The 27,511-nt window shown below is 49.0% G+C and overlaps 3 protein-coding genes across 9 annotated transcripts in view; 1 reads left to right on the top strand and 2 right to left on the bottom strand.

Annotated features, from left to right (window-relative positions):
* The first annotated feature begins 214 nt into the window (after positions 1-214).
* On the top strand, positions 215-6,305 carry LOC126646855 (zinc finger protein RFP-like). 3 transcript variants are annotated; one of them, XM_050328526.1, is made up of 9 exons: positions 215-366; positions 854-1,880; positions 2,574-2,669; positions 2,759-2,977; positions 3,080-3,102; positions 3,392-3,507; positions 3,846-3,968; positions 4,113-4,297; positions 4,459-6,305. In XM_050328526.1, exons 2-9 carry the CDS (start codon positions 1,485-1,487, stop codon positions 4,477-4,479), a joined length of 1,179 nt encoding a protein of 392 aa, XP_050184483.1. In that variant the 5' UTR covers positions 215-366; positions 854-1,484; the 3' UTR covers positions 4,480-6,305. The 3 variants fall into 3 exon arrangements, with proteins under 3 accessions (XP_050184483.1, XP_050184482.1, XP_050184480.1); XM_050328525.1 differs by having other exon boundaries at positions 3,921-3,968; positions 4,113-6,305; XM_050328523.1 differs by having other exon boundaries at positions 4,113-6,305.
* A 4,678-nt stretch (positions 6,306-10,983) lies between these two features.
* LOC126646847 (glutamine-rich protein 2-like) lies at positions 10,984-19,093 on the bottom strand. Of its 5 annotated transcripts, XM_050328504.1 has the most exons (16): positions 17,284-19,093; positions 16,930-17,034; positions 16,572-16,676; positions 15,869-16,183; positions 15,665-15,735; positions 15,366-15,516; positions 15,031-15,213; positions 14,632-14,757; positions 14,347-14,409; positions 13,832-13,996; positions 13,557-13,675; positions 12,818-12,883; positions 12,412-12,513; positions 11,895-11,994; positions 11,629-11,722; positions 10,984-11,259 (listed from the first exon to the last, which is right to left on the bottom strand). In XM_050328504.1, exons 1-16 carry the CDS (start codon positions 17,701-17,703, stop codon positions 11,210-11,212), a joined length of 2,235 nt encoding a protein of 744 aa, XP_050184461.1. In that variant the 5' UTR covers positions 17,704-19,093; the 3' UTR covers positions 10,984-11,209. The 5 variants fall into 5 exon arrangements, with proteins under 5 accessions (XP_050184461.1, XP_050184459.1, XP_050184460.1 ...); XM_050328502.1 differs by having other exon boundaries at positions 13,557-13,996; XM_050328503.1 differs by having other exon boundaries at positions 13,557-13,996; positions 14,632-14,754.
* A 137-nt stretch (positions 19,094-19,230) lies between these two features.
* SLC1A1 (solute carrier family 1 member 1) overlaps positions 19,231-27,511 on the bottom strand; it is a 53,967-nt gene continuing 45,686 nt past the window's right edge. The window contains exons 9-12 of the mRNA XM_050328518.1: positions 25,909-26,031; positions 25,192-25,386; positions 24,581-24,715; positions 19,231-21,353 (exon numbers count right to left, since the gene is read on the bottom strand). Coding sequence (XP_050184475.1) covers positions 21,107-21,353; positions 24,581-24,715; positions 25,192-25,386; positions 25,909-26,031 — 700 coding nt within the window. The 3' untranslated portion in view covers positions 19,231-21,106. The remainder of the gene's footprint in view (positions 21,354-24,580; positions 24,716-25,191; positions 25,387-25,908; positions 26,032-27,511) is intronic.

Genomic DNA, 27,511 nt, shown 5'->3' with positions numbered 1-27,511 from the left:
CACCGCCTGCGCGCCTGCCCCACGGCGGCTTTCCTGCGGCATCGTTCGGCTGGGCTTCCATCCACCAGGAAAAAAAAAACCACTGCTAAACCGGTACAAATTACCCCAGAAAGCAAAGCGATTGCAATGCATATGGGCACCGAGGCGCTGCAGCTCCAAGAGCTGTTTTATTGGCTTCCCCACTCCCCTTCCGACCAAGAAACCTTAAGTAAGGTGGAAACAGCGGTTTGCTTTTACGTACATGCATAGAGATAGCAAAAATGTACAAAATAACAATTTCTGGGGAAAATATATCTATCACATCTCTGGTTTTTCCTCCTGCTGCAGAAGCCTCGTGTAGGCTGAGATTCCTCTTTAAAAAGTACAGTAAGTACCTGAAATAATTAAGAATTAATTAAGCATGAAGTTGGTCTGCCGTTAACTAATTTTTCAGGCATTCTCTAGAGAAAAAGCATACTTAAAAAAAAAAAAAAAAAAAAAAAAAAAAAAAAAACCCACGATTTTAGGGTGTTTCTTCCTTTCTGCCCTGAGATATCAAACTTTGCATTTGGTCTCGGTTCCTCCCGTTTCATCCTGTCCCTTTCTATCGTGTTCTGCACCTCAAAGTGTGTTTTATCAGCCTTATTCATAACTGATTAATACTTTAAAAATTATTTTTACGAGGGTGTTATTTTTATAATTCTGTACTAACATTTGCAATTACAGTTAAACACATCTAATTATATTTTTATCTATATTACATAAAATACACTGAAACAGTTAACACTTTTATGATAGTTAAAATAAATATATAAAAATTATATTTATATTATGCTAGATTATATATATTTAACATACTTTTATTATTTTATAGAAGTGAAGCTTCCTGCTCCAAGACCCTCGTTTGGTTCAGTTTCCGAATTCATTTCATTGCAAAACTTCATTAACATTACGCCCTCCTGGAATTTCTGCTCTAACACCTCCTCCCCCTACAGATCCTGAACCTAGTTTTTTTACTTTTCCCCCTTTGCTTCTTATTTTTCCCATCTAATTTGGGTGCTGAGCAACAAGGCTCGGTTTTTATTTCACCTTAACACTCCCCCGCCCTGCCCCGCCCCTCGTTCCCCAGCTGATATCCACGTGAGCTCCAGGGACCTGCTTTAATCCCTGTTTTCTACAGCCACCCTCTGGCCGCACTTTGCTTCCCCCGCTGCAGCCGGAGTGGCAAAAATTTGCCTTGTAAATAATTCATGCCTCCTAACGCCTCCCTCTCCGCCCCCGCTGTCGCTGCCTGTGTTCACTTCTGTCCTTAAATCCTTGCTGGCCTTGCCCTTGGAGGCGGTTTCGTCACTGGGGCAGTGGGAAAATCGGACCAGCCCTACGTAGCTTCTGCCCGGCAGGTCCCGGATGCCGACACCGGGGTCCCGCCCTGTCGCCGCTTCCAGGAAAACCCTGGCCAGGCCCCTTTATGTGCGCACTTCCCGGGGTGCGCTGTAAGAGCAACCATGGCTGCGGGAAATGCCATCAGATATCTCCAGGAGGAAACCACCTGCGCTGTCTGCCTGGACTTCTTCCACGACCCTGTCATGATCCTCAGCTGCGGCCACAATTTTTGCCGCCGCTGTCTCGGCTGTTGCTCGGTGGATGCCTCCGGGCGCGCTTCCTGCCCGCAGTGCCGCATCCCTTTCCCGCATGGCGGCTTCCGTCCCAACCGGCAGCTGGCCAACGTGGTGGGTGCCGTCCGGGAGCTGGACACGCCGCCGGCGCAGGAGCTTTGCCGGAAGCACCAACAACCCCTGACTCTTTTTAGTCACCGGGATGGAATTCTCGTCTGCGCTGCGTGCGCTGAGCATCGCGCTGAGCCCGCCGTGCCCCTCGAAGAAGCCGCTCGCTGGTACAGGGTGAGCGAATGCCCGTTTCAGACGCTTGTCTTCGTGCCTGAGAGACGCTAAAACTCCAGTTTCCCTTAAAACTCTGCCCCCAAAATACGTATTTTGAGATGGGGCAAAGCTTTCCCCATCTTTCCAGGAGGAAAAAAAAAAATTACTATGAGCATCCAAAAGTCAAAAGTGAGCTGAAATGCTGCGATTTGCTGAGGGATAAGTATGAAACAGGGCAGGAGTGTGGCAGCTTTGGGACTAAAACTGCATATTGGTGAATTCAAGCTGCTACTGTCACCCAGTGCCTTTGCTGTGGAGGATTCCTGTTCTGCTTCTGGGTGTGGAGGAGAAATGGGGGTCCCCAAGGGGGTTTGGACCTGGCTGGGTGTGCAAGGATGGGGGAAAAGGGGAATGGGAACTGAAGGGTGGTGGAAACTTTTTTACAGGAGAATTTGGAGAGATAGGATTTCCCAGCCTGGCTGGGAGGCCTATAATGTCCATTTATCAGTATATATTTACATATTTCTACAGATGAGGTGAGACTATCCATAGAGCATAACTATAAAATTAATTATAACATGGATATGCAGTGCAGCTGGAGAGGAGGATGAGGAATGGGCCACCTGCTTTGGCCATATTGCAAATGCTTTAGGGGTCCCAGCCCCACCTTTTCCTCCTCCTCCAGGAGCCCAAACCCCTTTTTCCCTTTTGCAGAAGCAGTTTGAAGATTCTCTAAGAAGCCTGCAGGAGGAATATGAGCAACGTGCCAATCTCAGTGAGTTAGTGAAGGAGACAAGACAAGAGATGCTGGTAAGTGCTGCTGCAGTTCAGGTGCACTGTGGGGGCAAACTGCTTCATTCTCCACTCCAGCAGCATCCTGATTCTCCTTCATCCCCTAGACTCGAGTCAGTTCTGAGAAGCAGAAGCTACTGGTGATGACAGAAGACCTCCGGCGGGTTCTGAGTGAGCAGGAATCATGTTTCCTTGCCCGGTTCCGTCGCCTGTGCTGGAGACTGGAGGAACAGCAATGTGGTGAAGCTGCCAGGATAACCTGGATCCAGCAACACTGTGCTGAGCTCCAGGCCAAGTGTCAGCAACCGGATGTTGATCTGCTACGGGTGAGCCAAAACTTTCCCCACAAATCCCTCTGTTCCCCCACTCCACCTTGGCTTTTATTCCCAGGAAAACAGTCCTAAGCATATCTCTCCCTTCCTCTCCAGGATGCCCAAACCACCCTGAGCAGGTACCGGGGCCAAAAACCATCACCAGGAACACCAGTTGTGGGCCAAAATGCTCAATTTCTGGGATCTCCTCCTCACCCTGCATTCTTTTCCTCTGAGATTTTTGCTTTTGAGGTGGAGGGGGTTGGTGGTTAATCCAGAAGTTGGTGAAGATGGGGGAATCTGCCATCACATCTTGCAGAAGCTGGACCCTTGCCAAGGGAAATAAAGATGTCCCTGGGGTTTTCCAGTGGTGGAGAAGGAAATTTAGGGATTTCTTGGCATTAAACACGCCGATTTTCCCCCCTTGAGGTGCACAGAGAAGAAGGTGCAGCCGATGCTGCTGTCGTTGCCAGAGCTGGAAGCAGAGCTTGAGGATGTTACCTGGAAAACCAACATGCTCGCAGAGGCAGTGACACAGTTTAAAGGTGGTTGTAGGGGAAAAATTGGCAAAAAAGGGGATTTGTGAAGCAGAAATGGGAACCTAGAGTGGGACTGGGAGGAAAGAGACCCCCCAGGGCTGGCAAATTTGGTTGGACAGGGAACGCATCACTTTAAATTCTCCATTAATTAAAAGAAAATCAGGGATTCATTCTCTTTATAGCAACCTTAAGGCATAGGAAACTGCAGGTGGGAGATGCAGAGGGCTCTTGGTGGTTAATTGGCACCCAAGTTAGGACATTATTATGTGTGGAGGCGGCTGATGCTCTGAATGAAGGGGGTTATGTCTCCCACCTCTGATGGTCTTGCCCTCTCCTTGCTGCAGGGAATGGGTGGATGTGGGGCAGCCCCAGGGCCAGGACCAGAGGTAAAAATCTCTGGGGTCATCTTCTATTTGCAGACAGCTTGGGCTCTTCACTGGAGGAAGACTCAGGGGGATATCGGAGAGGTGAGTCAGGCTTCAAGGCTGATGCTCAGATCCAGCATTCAGAACTGGGGCTCAGCTGCAGAACCTGGAGCTGATGTTCTGGTGTGATTTTTGAAGCTAATACCCCAATGCATAGACCCCCACTAACATCTCTCTTGCCTCCAGCAACTGTGACCCTGGATCCAGCCACAGCTCACCCCCAAATCCTGGTGTCAGCAGATGGCCGGACCGCACGCCGCCGGGAATCACCCCCAGCTCCTCTTCCCTCAGGAAAGGAGCGTTTTGAGTCTCTCTGCTGTGTTTTGGGTCAGCAGGGCTTTGTGGGGGGCCGGCACTGCTGGGCAGTGGAGGTTCGTCATGGTCCTGACTGGGCGCTGGGGGTGGCTCGGGAATTTGTGTCTCGTAAGGGCTGCTTTGGTCTCAGCCCTGAACGTGGAGTTTGGGCTGTGGGCCAGTGGTTGGGGCAGCTGCAGGCTCTCACCTGGCCCAGCCCCACATGTCTGCGCCACAGGTACACACTCCGACGCATTGAGGTGGCTCTGGATTACGCTGGTGGGCGGGTGGCTTTCCGTGATGCTGACAGCCAGACTGAAACCTTTGTCTTTCCCCCCGCCTCTTTTGCTGGTGAGTGACTCCGGCCCCTGCTCTGGCTGGGTGAGGGGCCAGCTCTGCTCACTTTCTGCCCCTGAATCCCTCCAAAACCGACCATGAACCTCCCAAGCACAGACACTTCCACCACCCCAGCAAACCCTCCACTCAATAAATGACCCCAACTCCCCCCCCAGACCCATTTAATTTTCCTTATAACATGTAATTTAACAATATTAATCACATTTCACTCTCTTGCTCCTCAGTGGGAGAACAGAGATATTTTTATTTCCCCAGCTGTTTGTCAATGGAAACATAGCCTAGAAAAAGGGAGAACCTCCCTAAAAAATTTTGAAAACTCACTTTGAGGCAGAAAATGGGCTTTGCTTCTGCATGGCTCGTAATAAGATTTTGCAAGTGGAAACATTTCTGCTTAGGCTTTGCAGAGAATATAGGGGAAATGGGATAAAACCACCTTTTGTGCCTGCTGGGATCACTGTGGCTCATGGTTTTGTCCCTGCCACAACATGAGGAGGGAGAGAGGCCACAGACAGGATTTTATCCCGTATTGCACCACCTACAAGTTGAATAGAAGGGGAAAAAATAAACTTTTATCTTGAAGCAGCAGAAAGCTGTTATTAGGGTTAAACCATGTAATAGCTGTTATCAGCAAGCACAGGCAGGACTGGGCAGGTCTCTGCCTCTTACAGCCTCAGTCACTCCACCTTTACTGCCAGGCTTGCCTCCCCATCCACAGCCATACTTGACATCAAACTGAGGAAGGGGAGAAAACACAAGGAAAGGCAGCAGGGAAGGCAGCTGCTTTTATCTTCAGGGCCCTAATTTTAAATAACTGCCTTGACAAACTGACAGGTCACTGCTAAACCCAAATTACAGTCCTGGTCAGTTGTATAATTAGTTTTTTCCCTGTTTGGTTCATGGTGAGGTTGGTCCTGGATGCTGTCTTCCTTAAAAGACAAGGCCCAGCGATGTGTAAATACAAGTACTTCTTTGCAGCATCCTGCTCTAAAAGGTGAGCTTCCAACACTCCATTTTATCCACTTTTCATCTGAACAGCTTTACTGATATTTAATTTGAAAGTACGTAGAAAAAACCCAAAACATAAACAACAAAAAATTCTGCCTTTCTGCATAGCTCAGCAGGTCCAGAGATGGCTCTCCAGTGTGGGAGTGTGTGGGGGTTTGGAGGTGGGCAGAATCAGCCTCTTTTCACCCAAAGGCAGCTCACCAGCATCCCAACAGCAGTTCCAGTGGCAGATCCTTGGCAGGGAGGGCGCACAGCCCCCCCTCTGAGCAGAGCCAGCAGATGTGCCTCACAGCCCTCCCACTGCTGCCACTGCAGTCCCTGAAACCCTCCCAAGTGACAGAGACACCTCGTTCCAGCCCATGAAAAGAGACTTTGGGGATTAGCTGAAGGGGTTTTTTCTCCACAGGAGTCAAAGGTTTTTCCACAAGGCTGGAGCCCAGGGCAGGAGGCAGATGTGTTTGGCTTGTTTTGGAGGTTGAGAACAAGCGTTCTTGGGTTTTTTTTTTCATCTGTCGCCTCCTGCTTCTACCCATGCTGCCCCTCTCCCACTAACTCCCTTGGAACCAGACCGGAGTTGGAACCTGCCCACGAGGGAAGCGTGGCAGGCATGCAGGAGCAAACCTGAGTGAGGACTGCAGGTTCTCCATGAGGGTGGGGACATGAAACCTCCCCTACTCCTCACTGGAGTCTATTTTAACTGAATAAAAAAGGTGGAATTGTGGAGATGGGTTTACAACTACTCAGGTTAATAATTGGCAGGTTTTGGCAGGTGCTTATAAAAATGGGACTTAAAAGGCACTAAAATCAGCAGCTCATAATACCTAGAGGACACCAATTAGTGTAAATTTTGCCCCAAAATACAGCTCCAGAGCAAACCAGGGAGATGTCAGGGTTTTTAATCCTCTGCTTTTGGGGCCGTTTGCTCCATTTTGGACCTTTTCCCCAAAGGAGCAGCCAGCGTGCTGGGAAACGGTGATTTTCCACCTTGAAGTGGCTCTCACAGGGAAGAAATTTCCAAATTAGGGAGCAACTGATTAAGAAAAGGTGAGCAGGGCTGCCTCAAAGAGAAAGTGCTGTTAAACTGCCATCCCCTTTGTTTTTGAGAAAACTGTCACTTTCTAAGTGAAAATAAGACGTAGAGATGGGCAGGAAACAGCTCCAAAAGTGTCCCTAAACCCCCCCAGAATTAACCCAAACCTGCTTGGGAGGGAGGCATAAATTTGTCCAAGTGTCACCAGGTTGCCCAGTTTTCCCCTCACTGGCCTTTTCCCCTCTTAACCAATTTATTGGGATAAAATGTCATTGTTTCGTTTCATCTCCATTTCATAACTTCATCTGCTCAGAAAAGAGGTTTTTCTCCCCAAAATGAAGCCAAACCAGACATTTCTCCCCCCACAATTTCCCTCATTGTCCAAAATACCCCCCAAAAAGCCACATCGGATGTTTTATTTAAGCTAAAAAGAGCATTTTTTAACAACTGAATATAGAGGATGAGACCCTGTAGTGCATTATAGGGCCTGGGCAGCATGAATGAAGCTGGTAGCTGGGCTGAGCAAAAGCAGTCTGAATTGTGGGTGATTGTTAGGGGGTTTTGCCATTTATTCTGTAAAATAATTTCTCGGACACTCTTTAGACCTGAATTTCCCCCACAGCAGCACTGGAGATGTGGTGAAGTAGCACACCAAATCCTCTACATGAAAACACATTAAACCCCAGAAAACTGAAAAAAGGACAAATTGTGATAGACTGAACTTTGAATAAACAAACTTGTTAAGCTTGGCAACTTGTGTCCCTCATAACCTAGGATTGATGTCTTATAGTGGTTTTGAGCCAGATAATGGAGAAGGCTGATAAAAAGCAGCATCCTGTGGAGGTGTGGTAATGTTTTTTATCATGACAATTTCCTCCTTTCCTATGAGGCCCAACTGGCACCACTACACAGTCGTGAGAAGCAGGGCCAAACAGCAGTCACATCATTAGAATGGGCCATAAACCATTGCTGTCCCCCAAACTGACTTGGAGAAGTTAGCAGCATGGAAGGGTGCTGTGGGGAAGGGTGAGGATTCAGTGATGGCAGGAGCAGGAGAGCATGGGGGGCACCCCCCAGGCTGGGTAGTGTGGGAGGACTGGGGGTGTGTGCCCGGGGAAAGGACTAGGGCCAGGGCATGTTAATGAGCCAGGTGGAGGGTCTGGGCCTGCCCCCCAAACCCATGGGATGGGGCGGGGGGGGGAAGAGGTGGAATCCCTGGGTTGCTGGTTTCCCTACACGGGTGCTGGTGCAACAGGCTCAGGGTGCACCTGCAGTGGAATTGCTCTTTGGCAGGGCTGGGGTGGGTGGCACTGCGTGACTCGAGTCGGGGGGAGCCCAAGCAGCACTGCCCTCTCTCCCACCCCAGACTCAGGGGGGCTTTGACATCATCATCAAGCCCTGGGAATGCAGTGAACGGGTGGGACCCCAGCAGGGGGTACTCAGAGCCCCAGGATTCCCATGGAAGGTGCAGCAGTGACCCCACTGTCACTGCTGTCCTCACCATCCCTGCCATCTGCTCTGTCCATGATGTCTCTCCCCTCTGTCCCCACAGGTGACTGCGACCATGCAGCAGGTACAGGAGTTCCTACACCACTCATCCCTCACAGGTCCTCAAAGTGCCAGTGTCATATTGTGTGTCACATCCTCATGTGTGTCACTTTCTCCGGTCCTCTGGGGTCCCTCAGCCACGTCCTGTGGTGCTACTCCTAGGGTGGGGACCTTCTGACGGGTAGGGACTGCCAGGGGTATGGGAACAGTCAGGGATGGGGATATCTGGGGGGCTGATCTGTGAAGATAAAGACACCTGGGGTGGGTTGGGGACAATTACGGGACAGGGTGGATAGGGACATACATAGCGACAAGGACCTCTAGGGTCTGGCTGGTGACCCAGGGAGGTCAGGGACTCCCAAAAGCACTCAGACGACACACAGGACTGCAGGTCAGGGAGGGGTGACCTGCCCATGTTGCAGTGGCCCCATCCCCAGCTCCATAACCCTCTGCTTCCACTGTACATGTTTTCTGGGTCAGGGCCAGGGTCAGGGTCAGGGCTTACCATCCTCATATCTCTGTCCTCAACAGTCAGTCCAGGGGAAGAATGAACCTTGTGCTGGCACCTATGTTTAACAGGCAGTGGTTGATGTTTTCATAAAATCATGGTGCTGAGAAGCTGGAAGACATTGGCAGTTTAAAGGATGTTCAAGCTCACTGTAGAGACCAGATTCACACTGCATTCATGCTGTAAATGCAATGGCCCGAGAGAAGAGGTCAGGAAGGAGCACTCTGTCTCTCAGACCACTTGGAGATGCTCCAGCTCACTCCTGCTGGTTCCAGAGTGGAAATCATGGACCCTATGGGTCCACAGTGTACCATGCCTTATCCTGCTCTCACATCTCTTCAACTGCTGCTGTGGGCTCCCACCTCAATAGCTCTCTGCCCACAGATTTCCAGCTGGCCTTGCATCCTCCAATGCAATCCTCACTGGGATCTGGAAGAGCCAGAATAATCCTGTCAGGGGCCCTGGCAAGTCTGGGGAGCCTGGCCCCATGTCCTTTTCCTTACAGAAGCTGCAGTAGTCTTCCCACGGGATGGAGCTAGGGGATGGATGGGGGCAAGTCTGTCCTCCCTCCTGGAGGTGCTCTGCAGCCAGAACTACATGGAGAGGAGATGTCATCCTGTGCAGAGCCTCTGGCTTCTCAAGCACGGACAGGAGAACTTCTGTTAAATGTGGAGAGCTGGTTTTGATGACTAATATTTTGGCTGATGCAAATTCAGAAAAAGATAGGAAGTTTTCAGAGAAATTCTGGAGGCAAGAGGTTCAAATGAAATTGGGGAAAAATAACACTGCTGCAAAGCCAACTGCATCTGACACAGGAGGAACCAGAGAAAGAACCAGAATGGTGCTGGAAATGCTGCTGCCCACAATAGTCCCAGCAGTGACGAGGTAAAGTTTTTGGAGTAAATATCCACTGTCTTCCAGAAACAGGTCTGAACCTGCCAGCCAGTCTTGGACTTACCCTCCAGCACGTGGCACCAGGCATCCAGCCCTGGGCTCTCAGTCACTTCAAATTCCAAGTCACCCTCATCCCACAGCATCCTGATGTCCTGCAGCAGGGTAAGATGTCCCCATCCTCCTCCTGCACCTTCAGCCTCCCAGTACCCCTAGTCCCACCCCTCCTCAGCCTGACTTCCCAGCACGCTCTCCTGATGGTGTTGAGGTGGACAGTGCCAGCAATGGTGACTGCCTGGATATGGCCCAGGGACCCCTGCCCAGCACCATGTCTTCCCTGCAAGGACACCTATGGTTCCAGGGGACCCCCCACCCATCCACCATCACCCCATTCTCACCAGGCAGTGAGTGGTCACCAGGATGTAGGGTTGTGAGGAGAGAGGCATTGCCCCTGCGCCCTTGGGTGCCCACAGCTGAGCCTGCTGGGTGCTGAGCACTGTGGTAGGTGGGACAGCCAAGGTCCCAAATACCCATCCCTTACCCGCAACCCTTCTTGTCCCCTAATGCCCTGGTGTTTCCCAAACTCCCAAACCAGCACCAGAGGTCTCTGACCCCATAGTTGTCCCCAAACTCCGGTGGTTGTGCCCAACATTCCAAGGACCCCAACACCCCTGACATCCCTGTCCCCATAGATCAATTAATGCATGGTCCCCATCCCCCTGAAGGTCCCCACCTGGGGGAAGCACTCCAAGGTGGGGTTGAGGGGTCCCCATGGGGCCAGGGAATATGACACAGATGAGGATGATGTCACTGGCACTATGAGGACCTGTGAGGGATGAGTGGTGTAGGAACTCCTGTACCTGCTGCATGGTCGCAGTCACCTGTGGGGAGAGAGGAAACACGAGGGACAGAGCAGATGGCAGGGATGGTGAGGACAGCGGTGACAGTGGGGTCACTGCTGCACCTTCCATGGGAATCCTGGGGCTCTGAGCATCCCCTGCTGGGGTCCCACCCATTCACTGCATTCCCAGGGCTTGATGATGATGTCAAAGCCCCCCTGAGTCTGGGGTGGGAGAGAGGGCAGTGCTGCTTGGGCTCCCCCCGACTCGAGTCACGCAGTGCCACCCACCCCAGCCCTGCCAAAGAGCAATTCCACTGCAGGTGCACCCTGAGCCTGTTGCACCAGCACCCGTGTAGGGAAACCAGCAACCCAGGGATTCCACCTCTTCCCCCCCCCGCCCCATCCCATGGGTTTGGGGGGCAGGCCCAGACCCTCCACCTGGCTCATTAACATGCCCTGGCCCTAGTCCTTTCCCTGCCTTCATTCTGGGGGCACACCCCCAGTCCTCCCACAATACCCAGCCTGGGGGATGCCCCCCATGCTCTCCTGCTCCTGCCACCACTGAACCTTCACCATTCCCTGTGGTACCTGGCCAGCTTTGCAGTGGCAGCTCTGAGGCAGAGGGCGGGAGGGTAGTTTTGAAATCAATCTTAGAAAATTTGAAACAACAAGAGGTTAATTTTTGTTTTTTTTATTAACTTGAGAAGAAATCCCTTTTCTTTGGGCAGCTGTCCCAGCCCAGGTGCTGGCTGTCCAGGTGCTTCATCTGGGGGGACTAGGTTTGCAGCAAATGCCATTTGTGCCAGGGGTCAGTGGCTGGGGTCCGAGGCTGGGCGGTGCTCTAGTAAGGTGGTAGGGCCTGGGGCCAAGGGACAGGGGTGAGGCCCCCCAGCCCAGGGGCAGCCCTGGCTGGAGGCAAATCTGCCACCCCAGAACAGGACAGGCAGCAGGGGCACCTGCCTGGCCAGAGATCCTGTGGGACAATGTTGCCCCTGTCCTCCAGCAGACAGGCTGCTGTCCCACACTGGCCAAGGCCATCCCCACACTGCCTCCAGCTCAAACACCCCCATCCACCAGGCCTCCCCTCCATCCTGTGTCCGCCCCTCCTCAGCCCACCTCAGATCACAGTTCTACCTACTCAGTCATGCACACAGAGCCCTGCTCACCCATTGCTGGAAAACAGCTGGAGCTCACTCCCCCCTTCCCCAGTGCCCTCACAGGGCCATACCCAGCTTGTCCTGTGCCCTCACTGCCACCTTAGGCCTGTGCTTCTGACTGTGATCAGTGCGGTCATCTGCACCCAGCAGCTCGGTCACACCAGGCTGGGAAGGAGAGAGTGGCTGGCTGAAATGTTGAGCCCAATTCAGCACCCCCAAGTAACCTTCCCCATGCAGCTTTCCCCGAGGAAACTAAGGCACAAATCCGCACAGATGCTCAGAATCTCCCTCCCAGCCTTGGTGCTCCCTGATGTATCCCTCCCTTTGCCATCCCTACCTTTTTGGAGAGCCACAGGACATCCTTCAGCTGTGCATTGGACGTGTACTGGCCCCTGCCATTCTGCAGCTTGGGGTGGGACCTGCCATTGGGCAGCTTCCTGGGGGCCAGGGCACAGAAATCATCAGCACCCAGCTCTGTGGTACCCTGAGCTTCATCCCACAGTGCCAGGAAGGGGATTCTCCCCGGTGGGACATGTCCTTTCCGACTCCCCTACAACTGCTGCAGCAGACTCATGCCTGTCTCAACGTGCTAAATCAACCCCCCACCAAGCCTGAGGTCAGGCTGAGATCAGATACAGCTGTGATGATCACATGTGGCACTAGCGCCACTGAGACCAGGGCTGGATGGGGCAGTGCAGCAGGAGCTCTAAAATCACCGAGACCTGGGGCAAGGACAGCTGGCCCTCTGTGGCCCCCAGTGCTTCCCTGCCCTGCCCAGGCTCCCCCTCTGCCTCTGCCAGCAGAGGGACTATCCTGCAGCCCAGGGCCCAGGGATGGGTCCCCATGTGCCCTACCTGTAACCATGCTGTTGTGCTTGCTCCTCTGTGATGATGGTAGTGGGGTATGCAGCATGGCTGATGGGCAGCGGTGGATAGAACGGGAGTGTGTCAATGTGCCTGGGGAAGACAGGAGCCACGGGTGGGTGATGGGGGACAAACAAGCCATCCCAGCTTGGGACAGCACCCCAAAACCCATAGGCTTGCACCGCACAGCATCCCCCTGCCTGCTGCCCTCAGGCAGAGGTTCCCTGAGGGGTCCCCATTCCCTGGCTGACAGACAGGGCTGTGGAGGGTGCTCAGCAGAGTCAGATCCCAAGGCAGACACCCTAGCCCCCATGCCTGACACAGGGCACTGTCAGCACCCGTCCCCCCCATCCCACCCATGCAGCCCCCTGATACACCAGTGCTGGGTGCTACTCACGGGCCAGGCACCTGCATGTTGAGGTCCCGGTCACAGGATAGGCACTTGTAAGGGACCAGCAGCTGCCTAAGGGGGGAAAGAGTCTGGTGAGCTCCTGGTGAGGCTGCAGTGCTGCCTGCATACAGACAGCAGCTCACAGGCAGCTGCAGGTGCCGGGCATGTCGCTACAAGGAGTCATGGTGTTTGCATGAGGAACTGCAGGGTGTTGAGCCTGATTTCCCCCACAAAAGAAAAAAGAGACAAACTCACCCTGACCATGCTGTAAACTCTGAACTATGTGGCTGCCCAGGGCAGGTAGGGAGGGATGTGAGAGGCAGGGGGCAGGTGCCCATGTTGCCATCTGAAGAAGCCCTTTCCCCAGTGTCACCGCCTTGTCAGCACTCATGAGCCCCCTATGCCTGGCCAGGAGGGCAGGTCATGACCCGGCCCTGTGGTGCCATGTGTTGTGCTCCTGCCTGTGGGAATGACCTGCTGTCCCCTATCCTTGCACCTCTGCACCCACATCCCAGTTTTGGTTTGGAGGGCTCCATTCTGCAGATGCCCCTCCTGGTACCTCCTTTGATGTGGCGAACCTTCTACTGGTGGATGGAGAAGGCAGAGTCATGCTTTGTCACCATCCCTGCGGTTCGCTGGCTATACTTGTTGGATGCCAGGGTACCACATGGGCACTGGCTGGGATAGCTGGAGGAAACGAGGCCAGTGATGTCCTCAAAGCCAACACCATGCCCATCACACTCACTGCTTAATTCCTGCAGCGTCATCTGCAGAGACTGACATCTCGTCCTTGAGCTCCTTGATCATCCTCCCCCAGATCTCCTCCAGCTGCTTCTGGAAAGGTCCCAGCTCTAGGCGATCCAGCTGTGGGCAGATGCACACCCTCAGACAGCTGCCCCAGGATGAAACATGGTGGTCCCCAGGGAAAAGCCAGGATGGGGATCCTTGGAGGGATGCTGCCTTGAGCTTCAAAATCCCAAAGGAGCCAGTTCTGTGCAGTGGGGACAAGGCACCCTGTACCTTGGAGTCCAGTGCATCACGGAGCTGCTGGTGGACCTCCTGCCAGCGCTGCTCCTGGCCCAACACCCGTTTCAGCATCTCCCGCATCCTCTCCTCCAGACTCTCCATGCTTGCCTCAAATTGGGTGCAACTGACTTTGCTGCCCAGAGCGGCTTTGTCGTCTTTCTAGCAGGAAGGAAAGGCAGGACAGTGGTGGGGACAGGGCAGATGTACAACGGGCAGGGCCAGTGTCTGTTGGGGACAGAGGTAAAACTGCTCCTCTAGGGACATTGTGGCCCTTTCAGGGATGCATGGCCTGATGCTCACCCCATCAGCCCCGTGGGGTTGATCTCACCAGCCGAAGGGACCCAGGGAGGAAGAGGAGATAGAGGGACCTGGGAAGGGATTTGCAGCCAGTCTGGAAATACACCCTCCCCCCTACGCCAAAGGCAGTTTTGCTGAGTGCCCAAAGGACAAGGGGCATTTATCGTTTTGCCTGAGACTCCTTGGTTGATGACAGGCCCCTCAAGACTTACCAGCAGCAGCAGGTCCTCCTTATCTGCTTTCTTCTCCAGATTCTCCAGGGACCGGAACAGAGCCTTCCAATACAGAAAGCATTCCATGACACTGCAGCAGAGTCAGAGCTGCCTCTTGGCCAGCCAAGCACCCCATGTTCTCTGCTATCCAAAAACCTCTGGGAAAGGCCATCTGAACCCACAGAGCACTGTGAGCAGATGAATGGGGGATCAGATCTCTGGTGGTTCCCAGGCTGGGGTGTGCCTGGAGGATACTCCCGCCCTGCAGGGGGTTCAGCCACCCACCTCGATATCTTTCTGCTGTTGGCGATGGTCATCCCGGAGGCTCCCTGTGACATAGCCAAGCTGCTCACAGTCCCCTTCCACCCGCACAACTGTGGCTTGGATGCTCTTCAGCAGCTCCTCATCCTGCTGCAGGGAGGAAGACGACAAGATGGTGCCATACCAGTGATGTCTGGCTGCCCCAGAGAGACAGATCTAGGGTACTCAGCAAGTGCCACAAGCCCTCAGTGCTAGCACAACATTTGTATCAAGGCTTTAATTTCCTGCTGACTTCCATGCTGCTGACTTGTCCAAATCAATGTGGGAAGACAGCAAGGGGCTGCCCCACATTACAGTGAACACAACCCAACAAGAGGCTCCTGAGTCACCCCCCTCAAGCCCCCCATGCTGCCATCTGCCCACCTGGCTCTTCTGTGGCAGTGACCTCTGCACCTGCTGTGGTGCCAGGGAGTCCACTCGCTCCTGGAGTATCTCATAGTCGTGTAGGAGCTTCTTCAGCACCTCAGTGTCTGACCTGTGGTCAGGGCTTGCTGCCTCTGCCTGCTTCTGCCCTGTGCTCCCCACCATCGCCCTCAGCTCATCCAGCTGCAGGAAGGAGAGGTAGGATGGATGCAGCCAACAGACCTGCATGCCATGGCGGCTCGATAGCCCCAGCCAGGCAGCGGATGTGGCCAGAACCCCACAGGGAGCACCCTGCTGTTTGGGACAACAATGGGCATGCTTCCGCTGGACCTTACCTTCTCCTTAAGCTGGTTGGCTGTGACCAGCTCCTTCAGCGCAGCCTTGGTAATCTTCTGCTCCTCTCTCAGCTCCTTCTGCTCATCTCTCAGCTCCTTCTGCTCATCTCTTAGCTCCTTCTGCTCCTGTTTAACCTCCTGCAGTGCAGACCTGGCCAATGAGACAGGGGCACAGGTAGGCTGAGCTTCCACAGGATCACTCGGAAGGTGTCCCTCACTGCCCAAACCGGATGCTCCTGGCCACCTTTCAGGCTCCCTTGCAGCCCCACGAGATACAAAGCCCTCTCCCATCCTCTTACCCCAGCTGGGAGGTCTCATCTTTGCCATCAGCCACACATAGCTTTCCAAGGGCATCCTCCAGCTGCCTGATCTGGGAAGGGTGGTTGTGGCAGAGTCAGAGCATGCACCTTATGTTCTCCCAGCATGGGGTTCTTTGTCTGCCTCCTCCCTGCCAACTTCCCCTGGCATCCCTGCAACCCCCTCAGGGACTGCCACAGGCTCACCTTCTCCTTCTCACCCTGCAGGTCACTGGCCAAGCCCTGCAGGTCACTGGCCAGGCCCTGTAGGGAGGTCACCTGGCCCCGGAGCTCAGACAGGTCTCTGGTGATTCTCTCCACTGCTGGGTGGCCTGCTTGGGATCCAGGCTGTGTCCCGGTGGTGCCACTTTGAGCACTGGGGGTCCCTGTCTGTATCCCTGGGGTTGTGCTCTGGGTATCAGGGCATGACCCCAGGGTTTCCATGTCTGAAATGTGGGGCTTGGTAGGGGCAGACTGGTCATGGAGAGACAGTGGATGGCCAGCAGGATCCTGGAGGGTCCGCTAGAGTAGGATGAGAAGACGGGCAGCAGTCAGGACCCAGGAATATCCACAATTGATCTTGTGCACAAGCTAGAGGGACTCTTTACAGCTCTGGCTGTCCTGCACTGGTACATCCTTATCTTCTCTCCTTTCCAGCACCCATGCTCCCTTTTTTAAGGGCTGTTTAGTTCAAAGTGCCTCAGGATGCCTTTGGCTAAGGCAGGCAGTGACCTCTACCACTGTCCTGACCTGCAGGCAGAGGTGGGTGGACCCTTCTCACTCTTCTGTCGTGGTGCCCTTCATGCTGGGCAATAGAGGGCCACAGGCCAGGGGTGGCAGGGCAAGATGGTGAGAGGCAGGGAGGCTGTGGGCACCCAGCTCCCTCCCTCCTGCACTGGCAGCAGCTCACCTGGCCAAGAGCTTTCTGGATCATCTGGATGTCTTCTCCCACGTGGGACTGTGTGGCTCTCATTTCATCGACCTCTTTGCGGAGATCCTCACAGAGATCTGTGGCCTAGGACAGGGGGATGGTGAGGTTCAGCCCCAGGATACCTGACCTGGGGGTCCCTGAAGGACCTTCATCCCTGCCATGTTCTCCATGTGCGGCACAGCAAAGGGTCTGGTGAAGCCTGGTAGCCAGGCACTGTGAACAGCACTCTCCATTCATCCAGCAGGGCCAGATCCAGGGGTACTGAACCTCTAGCAAGCAGAGGCAAGGGCACTGGCTGCTCCCTCGGATCCACACCTTGCTGATGGTGGTAACTCACCTGGCCAAGTGCCTCCTTGATCCTCTGGATTTCCTCTCCCATGTGGGACTGTGTGGTCTTTATCCCAGCCATATCTTCATGGGAATCCTGGGATAGAGCTATGGCCTAGGAGAGATGGGTAGCAGAGGTGAGCCCCAGGTGAGCAGCTCCCCAGAGAGCCCCCGTCCCTGCCCTGGGGAGCTGATGGCACAGCCTGTGTCAGCAGAGACAGACTCTGCATGAGGAGGATCCAAAGCACCCAGAGCAGTGCTTCATCCCCAGCTCTTCCTCCCCAGAACTCCCTTTCCCACAGTGAAACCCCAAGTGCTGTTCTGAGCTTGGGCTTCAATCAAACTTTGGTATAAGGGCACAGACCTCAGAGGAGGATGGGGGTATCTTGAGGGGAGCACCCTGGGGGCTGGGAGGAGCCTCTACATCAGAGATACCACTCTCTTTGGCTTCAGTCTTCTCCACGTCAGTGGCCATGGAGGTGACTGGAGAGCCACTCCTGGTCCCCTGCAGCAGGTCCTTCCCAGACAGCTGCTCCCCTGGCTCCTGGGGCTGCTGCCGCATGCCCTGGGCTCCGGCCTTGGTCCTGCCCTCCTTCTGCAGGCCAGGGTATGATCCGGCAGGCTGGATCTCCTCCACAGCTGAGGGGGGCACGTCTTGCAGGCCCAGCAGGCTCAGGTGATCCAACATGAGCTTCAGCAATTTTCGGAGCGCCTCTAAGTTGACGTTGACCTCAGGGGTCCCGATGGCATCATCCAGCAGCTGCAACATGCTGACTGAGGCCATGGCTGCTGCCCTGTCTGAAATCACAGCACCAGTCCTGGGGGAATGGGAGACACTGTGCTCGGAGGGAACCCGGCAAGTTAGGAGTGTGGGCAGCCAGCAGCCCCCTTCCTCCTCCGCCTCCTCCTCATCTGCCTTTCTGAGCCCCAGCCGCAGGCATGCATCTGCCTGTGTTTGTGCTCTCTCTTGTTGCCAGGTAACACCTGGCCCTGGCAGCCGGTTGCAACAGAGCTATGGAATCATGGAATAGTTCTGATCGGAGGGGACTTTTTACAGATCATCGAGTCCTGGGCTTGCAGCCATGGTGGGTCAGGATCCCCTGGCTGTAGGGTTCTTACCTGATGGCTCCCTGGTTCTTCAGCCATCCCACCTGGGCTGGGGGAACATGAGGTTAGGGACCCAAAAATTCCCTTGGTCCCCTTGATGGTCATCTGCATTCCACCCTGGGCTGGAGGGGACAGTGTTAGGTGTACCCCAACCTCTTCCGGCCCCTCAAGTATTGCCCCACCTTGGGATGCCCCTGTACAGCGCAGTTGAGGGCAGTGATTCAGCCACACAGAGTGCTGCAAGTCACCAATGGGTCAGGAATTGGGGGCTGAGCAGACATCATGCTCCTGGAACTCAGGGTGCTTTAGTATCAGGCATGGACATACACACACAGACATATGGCCTGAGCTGGGGACCCCTGGACAGTACCACAGTGCTGGGGAGACCCAGGTGGCTGGATGCAAGGTTAGCAAGAGAGCTAGTGGTGTCTGCTGACTGCTGTTCCTTCTTTGGGCTCCTAGAATTGGGGGGCAAGTGGCACTGCAAAACCCTAAAGGAACCAGATGTTTGGGGTGCCAACCGCAACCAGGAGGGGATAGAACTGTCTGGGCAGCTCCCCAAAGAGATCCAGATTTTGGGGTACCCTTCACAACCCTGAGGGGACCTAGATGTCCAGATGGCCTCCCAGAACCAGGAGGGGGCCCAGATGTCTGGGTGTCCCCCCACAACCAGGAGGTGGACCTGATGGTACTTGTCTGATGGGAGACTGTCCACCGCTCTCCAAAGCTTCCACACCAGGCAGCTATGGGAAGAGGACACATTGCCCATACAGGGTGTTTCCACATATACGGAAGGTACATACTTGGAATATTGTGTCAAGAAGAGCATCCTTCATTTTAACAGTACCTTCAGTATGTGGTTTGGTCTCTTGGTGGAGTGGATGGCAAAACAGCACTGTCAAGCCCTGCTTAGCTGAACTGATCCATATAAAAAACTAATAGATAAACAATCCCCTGCTTAGTGTGTGTTTAATAGCATATTCCCAATCCAGATCATCCGTAGCTAGAGGACTTTCTTGCAATCTCAGCACTCTGCTCTTAATGAGATATTTTAATGGTAGAAGAGAGTAATTCTTGCCAAAGTTACAGCTGAGTCAGTAGTGAAGATAACACAAATGCTGAATTCAACAGGGTTTGGTTTTCTTTTTATAGCTAAAGGAACTCAACACTCTATAGTAAGGAGAGGATAGCAGGATAAAACAAGTAAAGAGAGAAATTATTTATTTGTAACACATTAGGAACACTGTTCACAGTACATCATTAACAGGGTGACTACATAATGAGGTGATCATAAAAGGGTGACTTAAAAAGCTAGTTAAAGACAAAGCATAGATTATAGGCTAGTCATGGAAACTGGTAGGCTTTTTCGTCCCATATGCAAAGCTGCACAAATAAAGACTGTCTCATACTGTTTCTGCAAAGGTAAACGATTGATTTACTCAATCGGTACATTTTCTTTATTTTGTATAAACATACCATTACTTAGATTAACATTTCCATATAGTTTATGATGTTTAATTTAAATACAGTATTATGTCTCATTAATTTAAGGTGCAATTTATCAAAATCTACAGTAAATATTTTTTCGTAATCAGTTCTCTTTGGCACGCTTCTGGTTTGTTTCAATACAAAAGTGTAGGATTGAATTGAGTATATAACACTGCAGGAACTTGGAGGGGTTTTTTTGTTAGCATATGAGTGAGATATTATGTTTACCACAAGCTTATTTACAAACAAAGAACTGTATATGAATTTCAGTTTACTTTATATATAAAATGGCTAACTACTTCAATGTGCAAGGCAAAAAAAAATTATTACAGCAACTCCTCCCTTGAGAGAGTGGTTTTTGCACCATGGAAATCTTGTATAAAATGTTTTAGAAAATGGAGATTTCTTATGAGGAAGTTCTTGGTGCTTCTTATTCTATAGCAAGCCATCTGAGGACATTAATTTCTGGGTCCAGAAATGGTTCATAAGATACAGTTTAGCCATCATATTGGCACTGTAGTGGTGCAGCTATAAACTTGCATGTTCAACTGGCAAACTAAACCAAGGAGCCAAAAAAACCAACTGGTCTGTGTAAAAAGTTTAGTCAGAGTGTCTTCTTTTAGAAAAAACAGTCTGACTCCTATATATCTTGATAATATATCTGGGTTTATTCCAAGGAGGAAAGGTGTAGAATTTGCACTGTGCAATTTCATCTTCATGACCTCTGCTTCTTTTGGGCTGACTATTGTTTGGTCCGAATCAAAGGTCAACAACAAAAACCAGACTTTCTTCTCTTTCTGATGGAAATGTACTAGGAGGCCATCCAAGTGGACCTAAATAGGTGCAGTGTCAATTTACAAAAGCTCTTCAAATGCCAGAAGAGCAAACTTGTAACAACGTATTTCACATCTGAAGGCCAATCCCAGCTGGTTGGCACTCACATGAAAGGCATGGGGAAACTTAGCTACATAAATACTAGAAATTCTTCCATGCCCAATTATTTCATAATTAAAGAAAACCTAAACTCTGTTCACAGTAAAATGTACTTATTTCAAGGCCCTTCTGGTCTGTTTTTTCCTGAATCACGCAAGTAGTATCCCCTCAGCTGCAGAAATTAGCAATTTGGCAAATGATCAAGTTACAGGAGGTGTCAAGTACAGTGTGACCTGTTTAGAAGGCAAGGATGTTAAAAAGTATTTCATATAGGTGCTTTGTGATGTGGTAAGGTCTGAAATGTTGTGCTGCTCCTGAGTAAAACACATTTGGCCGTTCCAGCTAAGGTACCCACTTATGAGCATGCTGATTCCAAGGAGGCATTTCATAGCCCCAGCAAAAGTGTATATTCTTAAAAAAAAAAAAGTATTTTACAACTGTCTTTTTCTTCAACTATCAGCACATACTAAGAGTGGTGAGTTCAAACTGTTGAGAAAGATGATGAGAAGGGGACAGAACTGGTAAGGTGAATCAGAATCTGTGTAGTAAATCAAATGCTAGTGAGACGTAATTCATTCTCAATTATCCTTTAACCTTTTTGAGATATTGCATATGGCCATGTACTTTAGTGCTCCTGTTTTACCTGAAAGCTACTGGCTTTAGAACTGAGATGTCTGTGTGAAGGATATGGTGTCAGACTTATCTATAGCAAAGCCTCCATTGATGTAAGATTTCTTGGTCTCTGTTTCATCATTATCAAGCATTGCTGTTTCCAAGGCAAAAGGATTGACTATGTTGACTTCAGAGGTGACATCCATCTGCTCCAGCTCCTTTTTAGAGAGCTTCTCCACTACCCCTGTACCAAAGGCATCTCCCAAGACATTCACCATTGTTCTGAATCGATCCCTATGGAATAAAAATGTTGTCAGACAAACCATTCAGTACATTACTTAGAAAATCCTTTAAGTAAAAGTAAGCCTACTCTAGCAAATCCAGCACTGTTTCTCTCCCAATTCAAATTTAGGGTAATTCTTCAATTAAAAGAAAAAAGAAATAGAATTTTGCCCATATGTATTTGAAGAAGCCTGGAGTCACTTTCATGACAAGTTATTGTGTATAAGTCATGCAAAAATGCAAGTCACGTCACTTGTCTGCCCAGAGCAGTAATTCCACTGCTGTGGCACACCCTTACAAAATGTTGCAAGGATCACCTCTCAGGCCCTGAAGTATGCTACGCAGCTGGTTTCCTTTGTGGTGAGAGACTGTGGGGTGCAGCAGAGTCTACACTGTGCTTTTTGTGATTCTAACAGTCATGTCTTCAGCCAGATGAGCCCAGCATATTCAGTATTCTGCCCCAAACCCTGGAGAGGGGAAAGGCTATCTTCTGCTAGCTTCTCATTGTTAAAGGGATGAAGTTTGACACTACTAGCAAATAGTTTGCAAAATAATATATTTTAGGCAGTAAGTACAAAAGGTGAAAGTGTAAATCAAGTCACTTAAAGGAATATGATAATTCTGCATTGTTGACTTTCTCCAAACAGAAATGTGACTTGCAGGCCTTAAAAATCTGCCACTACTTGGCAGAGGAGCAACATACCCATGCAGCATAACAAAGTTTAAAAATCTATGTGGAAGTAAGGTATGCAAAGTGGAAGGCCATTCTTCCCTGTTTTTCTTTTCAGCTACACAACAGTGCAAAGGGTCTGTGGCAGAACAGGTTTCTCTGTCTACGATGTTGAGGCTGATATATTCATAATATTTTGCAAAATGTGCCAAAACAGTGAAGTGAATTGGCATGTCTCATATATATTCTTCTTCTAGAACTGATGAACTCCAGAGCTAAAAAAATTCCCACATTTTTTTCCATGTGGAATAAAAATATGTGGTAGGGAAAGGAAGAGAGAGGCAAAGTAAAATTCTGATAAGACCAGTGTGACAAATCAACAGAACTGAAAGCTCATCTATTATAATACTTGTAATCTATTCTTCATTTAACATGAGGAAGAACTCCTCAAACCTATGCAATAAAACTTTGGTAAGTTCAGAATTAACTGGTGGGTTGTTAATGAGCCACTACTAGCAAATAGTTTGCAAAATAATACATTTTAGGCAGTAGGTACAAAAGGTGAAAGTGTTAATAATCTACGTGGCATCACGATGTGCATTCCATCTCCTGAGGTGCAAAATGCACTAGCAATGATCCCTGGTACAAAAAATTAATCTTTAATTTGCTTTACACAGCAAGAAACCTTAGTCTGAAAAATGCCTCAGTTCCAATGAGAAACATCTTGAATTATTTGTATGCTTCATGATGGAACAGGTAGCTTCCACAATTCATACTGAGCCTAAGAATCACATAAACTGTAGACTTTCAAAATGGAGTCAAGATCAGATCCATAAAGTTATGATTGCTACGAGAAAATGGGAATTACTATTCTCTTTCTCTCTCACTCTCACAAAAGAAATAGAGGGCTTCAAATAAAATTATTAGGATGTTAATTAGAACAAACAAAATTTAATATGTCTCTGCACAACACTTCATTACGATGCAGAATTCCCATGTTCCACAGGAATTATGGAAACATGGGTCCCAAAACAATGAGGCATTCAGGGAAGAAGATGACAAAAAACACCTCTAGCTCAGGAGTTCTGTGAGCTGCAATTTGCAGAAGGCTGGAAGAGTACTTTGGGAAAATAACCAATATACATTTGTTCTGTGCTTAGACTCTTTAGATAACTGCTCGAAGACAGTGGTTTGTACTGATCTGCACTATCCTTAACAAAGTTAAATATCCACCAGGAATACAGCAAACAAAGCTATTGGACCCCAATGCAGACAGATGATTGGGAGAATGTACTTGTGGCTGGAGCTGGTTGTTTTGGAGCAATTATGCTTATGCAAATATTGAATTGATTCTTGGATCCATCTAACAGCCCTGATTTTCTGGAGACTGGCATTTCTCTCTACTTGCAAAATTAAGTTATATAATAAAATAAATGAAATAGATCTGTGAAATACATAGGTTGCTGCCAGAAATCCTGCAATAAAGTTACTGGAAAGAGTTAGGGAAGAACAGGAAGGCATTTACCTTGAGTGTAAATATGAGCCGAAGAAGACATGCAAAGATTACGAAACAATCAAGATCTCTGGATTGATACAAATGAAAGGTCATCCATGCTGAGTTACTGCAGGTGAACAAGACCTTGGCCTGAGCACTAAAACTCACACAGTTTAAGTGGTAAAAAAGCTGTATTACATACTAAAATTATACTCCTTGACTTGTGAATCCTGTCACCCTGTGAATCATGGGACATAACCGAGTGTCAGCATCCTTCTGAACTCCAGAATACACTCTGCGATTCTTTGGGCTTTTGCAAATGTAGCAGAGAAAAACCTCCCTGCAACTCAAACAGAAAAGATTTCTGGTGAAAAGGCTTCTCTCCAGAAAGAGTTGCCAAATGGGACTATGGGGTTTTGAAGTCCTCTGAGATGGTTGGGATCAGGCATAAGGAAAGCCTGCCGAGTTTACGTGTGTTTGCTGATCAAGGTGCTGGGCCAGTGCTCTTAGTGAAGAACAGCCCTAGCTAAGTAGTGCCAGCAGCACAGCCCCACAAACAGCCCACTATGTGCATGTCTGTGGAGTCCAGGGACAGCTTTGCTTAGTTCATGTTGTCCTTCACTACCTCTTCACCAGTGTATGGATTTTATGTGTTTTGTTGAAATCAACCAATATGTTATGCTTGTGGCTACACCTAATTTTTATGAATTGTGCCTATATTTAGCATAATGTAGTGTCTGCTGACATTTCAGAGGCACGCCTTGGTACTGTCAAGTTTGTCTTTCCTGAGCATTATGCTCATGATTTATGTGGCTGCTACTTTAAGGTTGATAGCACTTCTGAATGTGAGATTATTCACTGCCATCCCATGCAGTAGGACTTCTCTCACTGTTAAAGCCTGCATTCAACTCTGAACAAGCCTGACCATAAGAATAACATTTGTCCGTTTCCTGCAGTAGTTCTAAATGATTTTGTTGCTTTCTTTCTCAGACTCACATATTCCCAGGTAATTCATGTAAACATAAAAAAAACACCCAAACCAAACTAATTAAATATCAAGTGCCATAAACTCACAGAAGCCAGTCAACTGCAATGATCAGAGTAACATCCTCGGCGGGCAGGCCAACGGCGCTCAGTACAATCACCATGGTGACAAGTCCAGCTTGGGGGACGCCTGCAGCCCCAATGCTGGCTGCTGTAGCTGTGACACTAAATCCCAAATAAAGCCCAGAAAAGGCATTTAGAATGCATATTGTTCACAGAAACACAGAAACCCAAATGTTCCAGTTTCCTCTTGAATTGTATCTACTCAAAGTCCAGTGTCAAGCTTATGGGGCAAGTCATGTACAGATACTGTTATGGTTACACTGCAGATTAATAGGCAACATATGTATAACAAGCAAACTGGACAGATCAGAGGTAGAGGCTGAGCTGGGTTTGCAAGTGTTTGCAGGGAAGAATAATGGCAATTTCCAGAACAATGCTGTATACCAGCTGCATGCCCTGGCCCACCCGTCTCCTCATCAGGTTGCACTGGCAAGGCCTCAGAACAAGAAGTGAGAATGCTTGTTATTTCCTGTGCTGTCAATGATAGTCTAAATTTTCCTGTGGGGTATCCAAAGTTAATGTACCATTCACAAAAATCCTCACTGCCCACAAAGAACATGTAATGGCTTTAGTCTTACCTAATGGTAACTATTTGGCCAATATCCAGTTCTAAGTCATTCAGTTGTGCGATAAATACGGCTGCTACTGCTTCATAAAGAGCTGTGCCATCCATGTTGATGGTAGCTCCAACTGGGAGAACGAATCTGGTGATTCTTTTATCAATCAGGTTTTTTTCTTCTGCACAACGGAAGGTGACAGGCAAAGTTGCTGAACTGGCACATAATGAAACACATAAAGTAAGTGCAGGCAAAACCACACTATTTCCCTTGTCTTTCCTTTTTCTCAGAGCATGACCTGCTCTAGGACTCAAATGGAGATCTAAGGCAGGAAGAAAGGCTGCACCTTGGAAAAGCAAGGCAACTTTTTTTATATCTTCTAGTTATTGAAAGAAATCACAAATTCTTAGTTATTCTCAAAATCAGAGTACAACTGCCCTGGCGTATGTAGTCACAGAAACTGTGCAACAGCTTCAACTCTATCAAGTCTGTGACTAATCAGCTGAATGGCAAAGAACTGCCTCCTCCTGGGAGAGGCAGACCCTCATTTGGCCAGCACGATCTATTGTGTCCCTTTGGGTACCACAGAAATAATGATGAAAGCAATACTTCAATCTCCAAGGCACTGTAAACTGTCGAGTTGATACCAGGACTTTTAACAACATAGCAATAAAATCAGAGCCCAAACAATGCAATTACTATTAGGAACATTACAGAAAAGATGTTTCTTTTGTTTACCTGGAAGAAATCATGAGGGCTGTCAGAAGTGCCTGAGCCATCCCCATTGCGAAACGAAAAGGATTTTTTCTTACTATTATTAAGTAGATCAGTGGCAGAATTATACCAGAATGGATTGCAAGTCTGCAAAATAAAATGGACTAGTTAAACAAATGGATCCATCTCACTATCTTGCTTTACTAAGATGGTAATAATAGGTATCTAGTTCTGTCCTCAAGAACACTTACAAAACACTAAAGGTGACTTTATGTGCAAAATTTAGAAAGAATAAGTAATATTGTTAATAAATGTGAATAAAACGCAAACTAATGTTGTTCTACACTTCCTTTTGGAAGGGAGAGAGAGAGATCATATATGATTTGTCTCTGTTTCCTAAGCAGAACACAAATGAACTGATTTATTAGAAATAATTTTAAACTGATCAAAATGAGAAGCCTAAAATAATACGTTATACTTAAAATGAAGCGCAGAGGATGAGTTGAAATAAGACCAAAACACTTCACTCTTCTTTCAAATCCTTACAATGCAGACCAGAGACAAATCAGAAAACCAAACCAAATTATTGTTCTAAGTTTATTTGCCCTTATTACAGAACATGTTTTGGAATTAAATGTAAATATGCTTTCCAGTCAGGGACAGCTGAAATCTACATCCTTCTGCAGAAACTTCAATCATAAACCTATAGAAAAATCCACACCTACTCTGAGGAAAACCGTGTAAGGTCTGTAATTAAAATGTAGTGATATTGTGAATGACATATATGTAGTCTCAGCATCTTTAATATTAAAAGATACTGAAATACTATCCTTTGAAACTATTAATTTTTAAAATTGTGTTGACTCAATTGCCCTCTTGACTTTAGCTGCTCAGGTGCCCGCATATCTGTGTAGGTTTCAGGGTCAAATTCATCCTTTAACTTGAGCATTGATTTTGAACACTGTGCAATAATTCCATAGGCATATGCATGCAGTGGTTGTGGGCATTAAGATTAGAGACAAACAGAATGCTTGAAGCACATTTGAAACAAAATATATGTGAAGAGTCTGTGAAATATTCCCTATGTTTGAAGGTTGAAAGTAATTATTGCAACATCAGCTTCTTGTGAAAAGAAGTTATAGCATGAAAACATAAATCCCAGAACTGTTGGCATGTATGACCTTGGAATTTTTATTCTGTCCTCACAATATGTTAATGTGCACATTACTGTGTTTTAATAATGCTTTATGATTTCAGAGCAGCTGATAAAGGTAGTGATAAATCATGGTACCATTTGTTCTGCCAAAAATAGACAATTAAGAGAGCAGTAGTCACAGTACAGAAATCCACAACAGCACCAAAAATCACCCACAAAATCTATGTATTTTTTCCCTTGGGAAAATCACTTTTTTAAAAGCAACAGACATTAAAGTTTTCATTCTGTATGTGAAGTTATGATTTATTTAGTGGAATGTAAATAACTGCAAGCAACACATATTGATAAAATTTTGCAAGTAACTCTAGAAAGAAACCTAACCATTTATACCATGGTGCCTGAGAACAAACTCAATTCTGCAGAATATGTAGAAAAAATATAAAGTGGTATGGGTGACATTTGGTGTCTTAG

Source organism: Myiozetetes cayanensis, unplaced genomic scaffold, assembly GCF_022539395.1.
Source record: "Myiozetetes cayanensis isolate MyiCay16 unplaced genomic scaffold, myiCay2020 scf4, whole genome shotgun sequence".
Classification (NCBI taxonomy): domain Eukaryota; kingdom Metazoa; phylum Chordata; class Aves; order Passeriformes; family Tyrannidae; genus Myiozetetes; species Myiozetetes cayanensis.
Note: the sequence above shows the minus strand (reverse complement) of the source record. Positions and strands in the feature narration are given on the sequence as shown.

Coding starts and splice junctions, on each gene's coding strand:
- LOC126646847 (XM_050328502.1), bottom strand. CDS start 17,703: ATGGCCTCAGTCAGCATGTTGCAGCTGCTGGATGATGCCATCGGGACC. Junction 16,677..16,929: donor TCAAGGAGGCACTTGGCCAG/GTGAGTTACCAC, acceptor CCCCTGTCCTAG/GCCACAGATCTCTGTGAGGA. Junction 14,758..15,030: donor CACTGCCACAGAAGAGCCAG/GTGGGCAGATGG, acceptor TCCTCCCTGCAG/CAGGATGAGGAGCTGCTGAA.
- LOC126646855 (XM_050328523.1), top strand. CDS start 1,485: ATGGCTGCGGGAAATGCCATCAGATATCTCCAGGAGGAAACCACCTGC. Junction 2,670..2,758: donor AGACAAGACAAGAGATGCTG/GTAAGTGCTGCT, acceptor TTCATCCCCTAG/ACTCGAGTCAGTTCTGAGAA. Junction 3,508..3,845: donor GGCAGTGACACAGTTTAAAG/GTGGTTGTAGGG, acceptor TCCTTGCTGCAG/GGAATGGGTGGATGTGGGGC.